Raw genomic sequence first — 13148 nt, forward strand, 5'->3', positions numbered from 1 at the left:
AAATGTTCATTCACACCAGAGAGCAATATGAAAATCTATCAAATCTAGACTCTCTTGTTTGTTATGGTTGATGTATAACTATTTTTTTAAATTTCATGAATTACAACAATTATGGATTACAAATGGTTCACTGTATATCTTTGTGCTACCAATCAAAATTTCAAAAAGGTGTGATAGTAATATGTTGTTTAAAAAACCTTTATTAAAGTAAATCAACACATAAATTAGAATGAAATTCAAAACAGTGTAGCTGTGGCCATTGATTGACACATTGAAATCATCCATTGACTGGGACAATTTAGGTGAACGTTTGTATGTAACGACCAATGCTCACTATGTACTTTTTAAAGGCACTTAAACTATGGGGTCACCAAAGGTTCTCAACACCTAAATAAAGTAATTCGAAAAATTAATCAGAAATAACACGATATTTTGATTTATATCAATTATATAAATCAAAACACAAAGGTTATTCCTGATTAATTTTTCTAATTATTTTATAATTAAAGGCGTTAAGAAACCTTTGGTGACCCCACAGTTTAAATGTCTATCGTAGGTACGTCGTGAACAGTGGTCGTTACGGACAAACGTTCACGTAAATTGTCCCAGTCAATGGATGATTTTAATGTGTCAATCAATGGCCACAGCTACACTGTTTTGAATTTAATTCTATTTTATTCCATGACTATTTAACAGATTCGGATGCAGCATGAGACCTACCCAAGTCATACAGAACAAGCCTCTAGACAGATCTTAGTAATCAGTGATGTAGAGATACGAGACAGACTAACTATGTCTGGTATTAATAAACTGCTGTATCAGTATTCATCAGAAACTCTTCCTAAACAAACCAATTCAAATATGGTAAGTGGAAATTTGTTTATTGTGAAATATTAGAAGTTGACCTACGTTCAGTAAATGATATTTTTAAGACATTTAACTCTCAGTCTAATTTTAATCATATCATATTTTTTTTATGAACTAGTGGTACATGTAAACAAGATTAGTATGTTATAATTTTCATTACATTTCAAATCGTGTATGCTTTACAAGTTCCATTTAAAATAATTGTTTTACATTTTACATACATATATTTTTTGTCAAGCCTCATTTTTGTTGAGCTTGCGATGAACAGCAAAAATAGACGAGACACTGGGTTCGGCGGAACCTTTACAAATTTTATTTATGTTGATTACAGGTGTTAGTAAAAGCCGTCCATGTTAGACCTGAACCACCAAACAACTCTCAAGAATGTTCATTACGAATATCTGTTCAGCCATTAAGACTTAATGTTGATCAGGTATGTTCTAATTCAACTGGGGTAATACCATATATAATACCCATTCCAAGAAGGGTATAGAAATATTAGATTTGTTTGAAGTTTAATAGGAAACTTCTTTGGGTAACACCCTAAATTCATCCAAGATTCTAAGAAGACCTTGTCACTTGTTTCTTTAGTTGATTATAAGATTGACCATTAATTATTTTTACACTCATTGATCAACAGGATGGGTGCCACTAGTGGAGCAGAAACTGTTGATACTGATGATGATGCTAGATAATGGAATTTTCAGTTACAAACATTTCAAATTCAACCTTATACCTGTTTGCTTTTTAATGTGTCAAATGTGGAACAGGTTTTGCTTTTTGTTGTTGATGATTGGGCAGGTATGGTTTAACAAGTACTTAACCAGCAAGATAAGCAATGGAAAAATATTGTACTATCTGTACTATTCTTATATTTTTAGGATTCATTATTTTTTATGAGAGACTTTTTCACTGAGTTAAGTGGGGGTACTGTAGAACAAGCTGTACCTCTGGAGAAAGACACCGAATCAAAACCAAGGTCAAGGACTTCCTCTGGAGCTAATGCTCCTTCCCCACCACAACCGGTTATGACTGTTGGTCTTCCAGAAGCGTTGGAGGAAGACACAGATCCACAAGAACTGTTAATGATGTTTGATGAAGTTCAGGATTTACAGATGAACACATCTAGATCTAGTGATGGTGAACATACACCTCGACCTTGTTCCTCTGAGCCATCTATAGAACCTTCTAGTCAGCCCATATTTATAAAGTAAGTACATTGTTGTTCTTTTTGTGAAAAAAAAAGAAAATTGAAATAGGGAATGTGTCAAAGAGACAACAAACCAACAGAAGAGCATAAGTTCAGGCGATAATTACCTATGTGCAACATCTTTAGTTATCAGATCTTTGTGTGCTGATCTACATGTTACAAAATCAATGCACTCTGTGATAAGAACTAGAATTGCTACAATTGACTCTACCTTAGATTTATCAACCTGCTACTTTTAAAACCTTTGTAAAAAATTTAAAAATGCACTCTAGATATCTTTACCTTTTCACTATTTTTGTGATCTTCAAAATTGTTTTTCAAAAAAGACTTTAAAAACAAAAACCCACAAAACAAGCAAACAAGCTAGCAAAAAAAAAACCCTAACAAAAGGACCCTTTGGACTATTTTAGAAAGTGAGAAAATATCTGTTTAGACTAAAAATTTTAACATTATTTGAATGTTATATTTTCAGGTCTTTCATATTTTCTCCGGATGTGCCAATACGACTTGATTACCATGGTAAAAAGCGTGTTCTCTCAGAACATGTAAGTTATAAATACGGTTTAAAGATTCTGAGATATAGACAATACAAATTTGAAGTTTTGTCTATACATGTAGTATCATAATATCTTCAATAAAATACCATATTGTTAGAAATCTGAAAATTTATCATTGTGATATTAAAATATGTATCTTTGTGTTACAAGTTTTCTGACCAAATTGCCAAATTTTTATGACTTTAATTAGATTTAACCTTGCTATACACATAGACTTTTTCAAAAACTAAGGATTTTCTTATCCCAGGCATAGATTACCTTAGCCGTATTTGGCACAACTTTTTGGAATTTTGGATCCTCAATGCTCTTCAACTTTGTACTTGTTTGGCTTTATAAATATTTTGATATGAGCGTCACTGATGAGTCTTATGTAGACGAAACGCGCGTCTGGCGTACTAAATTATAATCCTGGTACCTTTGATAACTATTTACACCACTGGGTCGATGCCACTGCTGGTGGACGTTTCGTCCCCGAGGGTATCACCAGCCCAGTAGTCAACACTTCGGTGTTGACATGAATATCAATATTGTGGTCACTTTTATAAATTTCCTGTTTACAAAACTTTGAATTTTTCAAAAACTAAGGATTTTCTTATCCCAGGCATAGATTACCTTAGCCGTATTTGGCACAACTTTTTGGAATTTTGGATCCTCAATGCTCTTCAACTTTGTACTTGTTTGGCTTTATAAATATTTTGATATGAGCGTCACTGATGAGTCTTATGTAGACGAAACGCGCGTCTGGCGTACTAAATTATAATCCTGGTACCTTTGATAACTATTTACACCACTGGGTCGATGCCACTGCTGGTGGACGTTTCGTCCCCGAGGGTATCACCAGCCCAGTAGTCAACACTTCGGTGTTGACATGAATATCAATATTGTGGTCACTTTTATAAATTTCCTGTTTACAAAACTTTGAATTTTTCAAAAACTAAGGATTTTCTTATCCCAGGCATAGATTACCTTAGCCGTATTTGGCACAACTTTTTGGAATTTTGGATCCTCAATGCTCTTCAACTTTGTACTTGTTTGGCTTTATAAATATTTTGATATGAGCGTCACTGATGAGTCTTATGTAGACGAAACGCGCGTCTGGCGTACTAAATTATAATCCTGGTACCTTTGATAACTATTTACACCACTGGGTCGATGCCACTGCTGGTGGACGTTTCGTCCCCGAGGGTATCACCAGCCCAGTAGTCAACACTTCGGTGTTGACATGAATATCAATATTGTGGTCACTTTTATAAATTTCCTGTTTACAAAACTTTGAATTTTTCAAAAACCAAGGATTTTCTTATCCCAGGCATAGATTACCTTAGCCGTATTTGGCACAACTTTTTGGAATTTTGGATCCTCAATGCTCTTCAACTTTGTACTTGTTTGGCTTTATAAATATTTTGATATGAGCGTCACTGATGAGTCTTATGTAGACGAAACGCGCGTCTGGCGTACTAAATTATAATCCTGGTACCTTTGATAACTATTTACACCACTGGGTCGATGCCACTGCTGGTGGACGTTTCGTCCCCGAGGGTATCACCAGCCCAGTAGTCAACACTTCGGTGTTGACATGAATATCAATATTGTGGTCACTTTTATAAATTTCCTGTTTACAAAACTTTGAATTTTTCAAAAACTAAGGATTTTCTTATCCCAGGCATAGATTACCTTAGCCGTATTTGGCACAACTTTTTGGAATTTTGGATCCTCAATGCTCTTCAACTTTGTACTTGTTTGGCTTTATAAATATTTTGATATGAGCGTCACTGATGAGTCTTATGTAGACGAAACGCGCGTCTGGCGTACTAAATTATAATCCTGGTACCTTTGATAACTATCATACAGTAACTGCTCAATGGATTTCAGTTCAAGACTATTTATATATTTTTATTGATATCTTCAATAGTTTCAATATATGAGGTAATATATATTTAGATATTTTGTGATTCATTAGTTTTATGGTACATGTACTATTACCATTTTTCAGGGAACCTTAGTTGGATTACTATCAGGCCTTGCCCAGTTAAACTGTTCTGAGTTACAACTAAAAAGATTGACTTACAGACATGGGTAAGATTCTTACAAATGGGAAACAGCAAACAGATTATTTTAATATATATATATGTCTTACACATTAGATTTTATTAGCTCACCTGGCCGAAAAGGCCATGTGAGCTTTTCTCATCACTTGGCGTCCGTTGTCGTCGTCGTCGACGTCGTCGTCGTTAACAATTTTTCAAACATCTTCTCCTCTGAAACTACTGAATGGATTTGAATGAAACTTAAAATGATTGTTCCTTAGATTATCCTGCACAAAGTGTGTGCTTCGATTTTTGATCCGTCAAAAAACATGGCCGCCGTTACTTAAAATAGAACATAGGGGTCAAATGCAGTTTTTGGCTTATATCTCAAAAACGGAAGCATTTAGAGCAAATCTGACATGGGGTAAAAATGTTCATTAGGTCAAGATCTATCAGCCCAGAAATTTTCAGATGAATCAAACAAACCATTGTTGGGTTGCTGCCACTTAATTGGTAATTTTAAGGAAATTTTGCAGTTTTTGGTCATTATCTTGAATATTATTATAGATGAAGATAAACTGTAAACAGCAAAAATGATCAGCAAAGTAAGATCTACAAATAGGTTAATATGACCAAAATTGTCAATTGACCCCTTAAGGGGTTATTGTCCTTTAATGACAATTTTTCACAATTTGTTCATCATATTTGCTAACTTTAAAAAATCTTCTCCTCTAAAACTACTGAATGGATTTGGATGAAACTTAGCATGATAGTTCCTTAGATTATCCTGCACAAAGTGTGTGCTTGGATTTTTGATCCGTCAAAAAAATGGCCGCCCTTACTTTAAATAGAACATAGGGGTCAAATGCAGTTTTTAGTTTTTGGCTTAAATCTCAAAAACGAAAGCATTTAGAGCAAATCTGACATGAGGTAAAAATGTTCATTAGGTCAAGATCTATCAGCCCTGAAATTTTCAGACGAATCAAACAAACCATTGTTGGGTTGCTGCCACTTAATTGGTAATTTTAAGGAAATTTTGCAGTTTTTGGTCATTATCTTGAATATTATTATAGATAAAGATAAACTGTAAACAGCAAAAATGATCAGCAAAGTAAGATCTACAAATAAGTTAATATGACCAAAATTGTCAATTGACCCCTTAAGGGGTAATTGTCCTTTAATGACAATTTTTCACAATTTGTTCATCATATTTGCTAACTTTAAAAAATCTTCTCCTCTAAAACTACTCAACCAAATTCAACTAAACTTCATTTGAATGATCAGTAGGGTGTATAAAATAAAGTTTGTGTTTTATTTTCTATTTCGTCAAAAAACATGGCCGAAGGCATTGTTTACCAGGTGAGCGATTCAGGCTCTTGAGAGCCTCTTGTTTAATAAAAGGTGCAGCGTAATGGCGATACCAATGGGCAAGTGTTGAAACAAAGAGTTTTTAAATTTTGCAGGCAGTACGTCGTCTGAGCATGCGCTCAAGTGTATATGACATTGATCAATAACTGTCTTCAAATTAGGTTATTTTCTCAAAAAATTGTTTTTTTCTATGAAAAAAAGTTTGTTTCAAAGAGAAACTTAGAAAGTACAAAACACTACATGTGTTGTACCTCATATCACAAATATTTCCAAATTCTTATGAAAAAGGTCTCTTCTTTTAGTAGAATAGATAATAAGAAGGGGTTGAACAGATGTGGTTTGAGGAGTTATAGTTGAGATATTTAGCTGACTTTAAGAGGAGATAAGATTGATTAAATATTGCTTTCTGACCATCCAGTGGCAAATACTTCATGCATACTAAGCCAATACAACAACAGATGTCCCTTACAACACAGTTATTGACTGTGACTTGATTATAAGTGTTACAATGTACTATCTACATATTGCAGTCCATTCAAATTTTTAAACAAGATTTTGTATTATGTTGTAGATTGCTAGGGTTAGATAAACTGGTAGCCTACTGTATAAATGAATGGTTAACAGATATAAAAAAGAACCAGTTAGCAGGTGTACTAGGTGGTGTTGGACCAATGCACTCATTTGTACAGTTAGGTACGTAAATAGAATAGTGATTATGTAAATAGTAATAAGAAGATGTGGCATGAGTACCAATGAATCAACCCTCCATCTAAGTCACAATGTATAAAAAGTAAACAATTATAGGTCAAATAACAGCCTTTAACACATAGCTTTGGATCACACCGAACAGCAAGCGATTAAGGGCCCAAAAATGACTAATGTAAAGCAATTCGAACAGAAAAACCAACACTCTAAGGTAGATAAAAAAACAAGAAACGACAAACACTTACAAACCACATCATCAAACCTCAATGGGTAAATTACAGGCTAAGAATGGATATGGGGAGATCAGGGATAAATGTCATACTAAACATCAACCCCCGAACAACAGTACAACAAAAGTGAAACTTATAGGACATCATATAACCTTGAAGAAAAAAAGCAGATAGGATTTATATTTTTTTCCCACCATTCTGGTCCTGCAATTAACTGAAAATAAAGTGTTTTGATTTGTCTAATTTGTTGTTTTTCAATACTTTTCAGCACAAGGTGTAAAAGATTTGTTTTGGTTACCAGTTGAACAGTACAGAAAAGATGGACGTATTGTAAGAGGATTACAAAGAGGAGCAAATTCCTTTTCTACTTCCACAGCTATGGCATTCCTGGAACTTACCAATCGTGTTGTTCAGTCTGTTCAGGTACCTATTTTTAAAAAATTTCTTTTCTCTGGCTTTTTTCCATAGAGGTTTTTTTTCTGTCACCCACTCCACATCACATTAAATTTCAGAAAGGAAAACCACACAGAGAAAGTGTGCAATGCAAATCTACAATATTAATGTGAATTTAACACTTATCTTCAATGCGTGAATTTAGCTCCTTTCCAAAATGGTTATACATTGAAGTTGTGAACAAAAGTTACTTTATAAATAAAAATTTGTATCTAGGTTTACAGTATCCAAACTAAATTTATGGTAAATTGTAATCAAAGGTATTTTTATGCCCCCACCTACGATAGTAGAGGGGCATTATGTTTTCTGGTCTGTGCCTCTGTCAGTTCGATTTTAAAATGTTGACCGGAATGAATTGAATTTCTACAAATTACCATTGTTTTACAGTATGTAGCTGAGCTAACCTATGATATGGTGTCACCAGGTCCAAGTGTAAGAATTCAAGGTCACAGAAGACGTAAGAAGTATGGAAGGAAAGGACAACCATCAGATCTGAGAGAAGGGTTGTCTAATGCATATGTTGTGTTAAGAGAGGTAAGAATAATTCTATTTATTCCACATTTTTAAAAATTGAGTAGGTTTTTCTATATGAATGGGGTTTTGAATAAATAAGCATATTCACCACACAAAACGTCGCATGCTTTTATGTGTATAATTTTGGTAAAAAACGTTTGATGTACAATTGGTTTTGGTAAATATTTTCCATTACATACATTTTTCTTGGAATATGGAAAATAACAATTACTATCTTTTGTTTCAGTAAATATGTGGTTAAATTGACTTTTAAAAAACTAATGTTGACTTCGGCCTCAGTGAATATCAGTTTTGCAAAAGTCAATAAAACCACACATTTACCACATCAAAAGACAGTAATTGTATAATATAGATTTAGAAAAGGTTTAAAATATCTGATAAGGCAAAAATATTACTGACAACTATTGGACAATGGAGGAAATCTCTGTAGACTATCCTTATACAAAAAAATAGCAATGGACTGATTGAGACACTTTCAGAAGAAAGTACAGTATGACTTTGAACCATTACACATGTAAAAAAAATTAGTTATATAAGATATACAACAAAGTGATTTTGATGGTCTAGTTAACTTACAGGATTTGGAAGATTTAAAGAAACAAAGACTGTGACTAGAATGGTTGTAATGAAAAAATTAACATTCAATCAATAATAAATCAATCAATCAGTCAATGAGAAATTAATACGAAAAATTCTTCTTACAGGGACTCTCTGAACAAGCACAGAACTTTATGGAGAGTGCTAACACAGAACATGAACAAAAGGGTGTGACAGGAGTTGTAGGCGGAGTCATGAGACAGATCCCATCAGCAGTTATCTCCCCATTAATTATTGGACCTGATGCCCTGTCTAATGTTTTGGGAGGTGCTAGAAACCAGTTGAGACCAGATGCTAAGAAAGAAGAAGAGGAGAAATGGAAGCTTGAACCATCATAGTGATTGGTTTACAATGTTGTTTGACCGGTGATCAGGTTGTTTGTGTTCAAATGAAAAATTGAACCAAAATTAAGTCTTTCAGTCCTTACCATGTGATGTGATATTGGAATGATTAGTCTTGACTAATATAAGGTGTGAAAAAGAAATTGTCAATCTAAATTTAAATACAAATTAAGTATCCCAGATCTGCTTAAAAAGATTTTAAAACACTCTATTTTACTTTCTGTTATTGCTATATTTAAATCAGCTAATGAAATTTCTGTCTTTTGAAGGTTTGTGTTAATGGGACTAAACTAGAGGATCATCAAAGATCTTTTAAAAGTGAAAGAAAAACAGAGCATTTCAAATCCTTTTAAAGCAAAACTTGGACACAGAATCTGTATTTTAATCCAATTTTGAAATAATTACACATAAAATGTATAAATATTTTAGTGTGAAAGACGTTTGTTTGTTTCATCTAGTCTGCTCTAAAGATACTGGTATAATTACTTTATATATTTTGTTATTTTCTTTCATTTAAATTGAAAGTTAAATGTATATTTAAATAATTATTCTATTACTATGTGAGTTATGTTTAGATTATATTATACTAAGTATATAATTAAACCTGCCACTGTGAGAAATCTTCCAAGGAAAGTATTTTTTGCAAAGGTCAAGAGAAGAATCTTAACAAACAGAACCTCCATTAAGAGGACAGGTTTGTATAAACAATGACCTTTGATTTATACTAGTAGAGTTGACTTGTTTTGTTTCCTCTGTGAACAAATTGCACATTAAAACAATTGAATATTTAAATATCTAACAATACAAATAAAAATTAATTGAAGCATTATAAGTACAGATAATTAGAACTGTGAAAGTTAGCGTGAAGGATATTTTTTTTTATTCATCTAGTATCTTAAGGATACTGGTATATTTGCTTTTTGATGTTAAAGATTTTGTTTTTTGTTCTCTGTTAATTTTAAAGTGTTTTGTTTTTATGTAAATGTATATTTCATTAAATATTCTAACTGTTATTCATGTATAAATTAAGAGAATTAATATGTATTATAATCAGAAAACAGTTAAACCTTAAAATGTATAACAAAAGCTTGATGCATATGTTTAATAGTTGACCCTAACAAAAAGTAATGAAATTGTTCTGTTTTAACCTCAGCTATTACAAAATGTTTAGTTCTTGTTGCCTTTGTGCACTTATTTTATCATTCAATTCACTAATTGAATACACCTTTTATTGAATTTTTTGTCTGAAGAAATTTTAATAGTTCCCTGTAACAAAATATTGTCTATATCTGGGATACATGGTTTATTCATTAGTTGAAATTAACTTTGAACCAGCTTTTAATAACTATAAGTACTTAAATTGGTACTGGTTTCTGGTGTCTTTTTGTTAGTTGTTTTGTGTGCTATGTGCTGGTCTGATGGGTTAAACCCTTTTCAAATGATTCTGTTTTTTTGTTCCTATGTACCATAATGCTTTTACTCCACTGTCTAAAGGTATGAGAGTTAAGTACTCGCGACATGTTTAACCCCATGAAAATTTTTGATATGCCTGTCCAAAATCAGGAGCCTGAAATGTTTTGACCATAAATCAGGTCATTCCCTTTCTCTTCAATTGTTTCATATGGGGACGAAGTCCCCAATAACAGTAGAAAATTCAATAAAAAAAATCGGGAAAATTTCCTTGATAATTCCTTGATATGAAAAAACGTTACCTGATGATAGCGTTTCTTTGTTTACATTGCATATGACGTCATAATTTAAATAACGTCACAACTAAAATCCCTAACAACAGAACCAAAATCGGAAACGTTACGGTATTTTTGTTTCTTTTTTTTAACAAATATTTAAGTTACAAAAAAATAATTCATACAGACTTCGTCCCCATTTACAGGTAATGCCTGCCTCATATTATTTTGTTATGCTGAGGGTTTTTATAGTTAACTAAATGGTATGGGTTTTACTAATCATCTGAGGCCGTCTTGTAACCTTTAGTTGTTCACATACTTGTTCTTTAGTGTATGGTAGATCAATTGTACAACAAATTATCATTGGTCATATCACCAAAAAGGGGTAAGCATCGTGTACCCAATACTATTCATTAAAAGTTAAAACCATTGTAAAATATTTCAGTAATACTTGAACATGGTCTTTCCTACATAATGCATTTGTCTACTTCCTATTTTTGTTTTTGAATGAGTGATTTTCAGGGTTTTCCTTTGTCAAGCATGGACTTCACCAAACCTATACAAATTAAGGAGTAGGGCATTGAAATTGTAATTTGTAGCTCTCCTTAAAAAAATCTAGATTGGAATGAATTGTAAGCTCTGTAAGTTTGTGACAACTTTGGTTGTGTAGTTGCATTTGATGATTGTATCTAGCATATCCATATAAGATTGTAAATAGTTTTAGGTTTTTTATTTATTTGTTTTGGCCTCAATATTATTTTTGTTGCAATGAATTGTATTTAGTATGTAATACCTAATATTAATCAGGGCTTTCAGTTTCAAGTCCGATAACAGTGATAAGAATTAACACAATTTTTTTTACAACAGAACATATTTTACTTGTTTAGGGTATAGATTCTAATATATGTTTTAGAAGTGAAGTTGTATGACTTATATAGTCATGAGAAATCTAATGCAGGGTTTATCAAGGTTCCTGAAATCCTTTGAAAATGAAATCATGAAATTCTGCCAAATAAAGAATACTAAAATTATCCTTTTCACACTTTTAATTTTTCACTCTCTGACGGATATTTATGTATTATAAATCTTAATTTTATCTTTACCGTCCTGTTCTTTTACATGTGAATTCTAACTTTATAGAAAGAAATTATAAAATTTTATTGGAAATAGTTTGAACTACCAGACAATACATATTTTCATCACTAGGATTTAAATTTTTGTACATCAAAATTCATTAAGAGGGTGTTTGTTTTTAAAAGGAAAAAATTAAAGTTCCCATTGGATGATTTTCCCAGAGTACAATGGCTATTGTTTTATCCAATGGGACAGTTCATCTTCTAAAAATTTACCCTGACCTAAACCACTTGACTCTCATGATTTTTTTTCTCTTAGGAATTAATTATCATTCATCCACTTCAGTCTATGAAAGTAATCTTTCCCGGAGTGCTAACGAATACTTTGAATTTGTATTGCTACCTGTTTTTGATTTGAACAATTCAAGTTTTTAAAGATAATTTTTATCTACATGTTAGTATATATGTAACTGTTGTATTGGTGATTGATTTAAGGTGCTATTACTGCTTTTCATTTGTACTCTGGAACGTTTTCATCTAGAGTCTACATGTGTATTTGAGTTATTTAGTGCTCGAGAATGTATGAAGTATTCCATAAAAAGATTGAAAAAAAATGTTTCATTTCTCATGGCTCAGAGGGCAGAGTTAGCAATTGCAATCACTATTGTTACTTTAGGTCAATTTGGACTATGTGTTTTTACCCAACCCAATACAATATCCTAAATAGCAATCTCTTTATAGGACTCTTGATTCAGTATTGTCTTTTACAAAGGTCACAAGAAATCATTAACACTTCTCATATCCCTCCACTAAAAATATGGTTTTTGGGTTCAGACTTTTCCATTTACCAAATTCATGAAACACACTGTTTTGATACACTGTAGTATCTTAAGGGATCAAACAAGAAACACCAATACTACATGATTTATTATGTGCTATTGGTCAATATTTCCCATTAGTGTAATACAATAGGGCTCTCACAAGAAATAAAAGTTAAAATAAATTAGTGCCAGATGGATAAACATCCTTGTAGAGGATCATTGTAAAGAGGACATCACAGTTCAGGTTCTGCAACAGATTTACGATAAATCCGCAAATTACAGGAGATATATTGAGGCACAATGGATGCAAAAATTAAATACAATTAGACCATTTGGAATTAACGTTAAAAAGGAATGACTTTAATTAATCAAAACTTATATAATTCAACTTTCATTCATACAAAAGTATTGTGACGTCATGTTATTATGACGTTAGAGTATTATGACGTCATGATGTTTCCAAGGACATTTATCTATAACATCTTTTCAATGTTTGAAAAAAGAAATGTCAGCCATGTAGTTTAGAGGAATAATAAATAACTGAAGAAGGCCAATGGCCGAAACGTCTGAACAATTGGTTTATTTATACAATTATAGATGGATAAACCTCAAAATTATAACTAGGTTTCATGGGTAAATATTTTTTGATATTTGCATAAGACTGTTCCACTCATTATAGT

At 32.3% G+C, this 13148-nt stretch overlaps 1 protein-coding gene across 1 annotated transcript in view; it reads left to right on the plus strand.

Moving 5' to 3' along the window:
- Positions 1-10530, plus strand: part of LOC143068756 (autophagy-related protein 2 homolog B-like) — an 86597-nt gene extending 76067 nt beyond the window's left edge. The window contains exons 35-43 of the mRNA XM_076243030.1: positions 697-864; positions 1199-1300; positions 1749-2077; positions 2550-2622; positions 4628-4710; positions 6601-6722; positions 7233-7387; positions 7805-7951; positions 8656-10530. Coding sequence (XP_076099145.1) covers positions 697-864; positions 1199-1300; positions 1749-2077; positions 2550-2622; positions 4628-4710; positions 6601-6722; positions 7233-7387; positions 7805-7951; positions 8656-8886 — 1410 coding nt within the window. The 3' untranslated portion in view covers positions 8887-10530. The remainder of the gene's footprint in view (positions 1-696; positions 865-1198; positions 1301-1748; positions 2078-2549; positions 2623-4627; positions 4711-6600; positions 6723-7232; positions 7388-7804; positions 7952-8655) is intronic.
- Positions 10531-13148: the final 2618 nt, after the last annotated feature.

This window comes from Mytilus galloprovincialis, chromosome 3 (genome assembly GCF_965363235.1).
Source record: "Mytilus galloprovincialis chromosome 3, xbMytGall1.hap1.1, whole genome shotgun sequence".
NCBI lineage: Eukaryota > Metazoa > Mollusca > Bivalvia > Mytilida > Mytilidae > Mytilus > Mytilus galloprovincialis.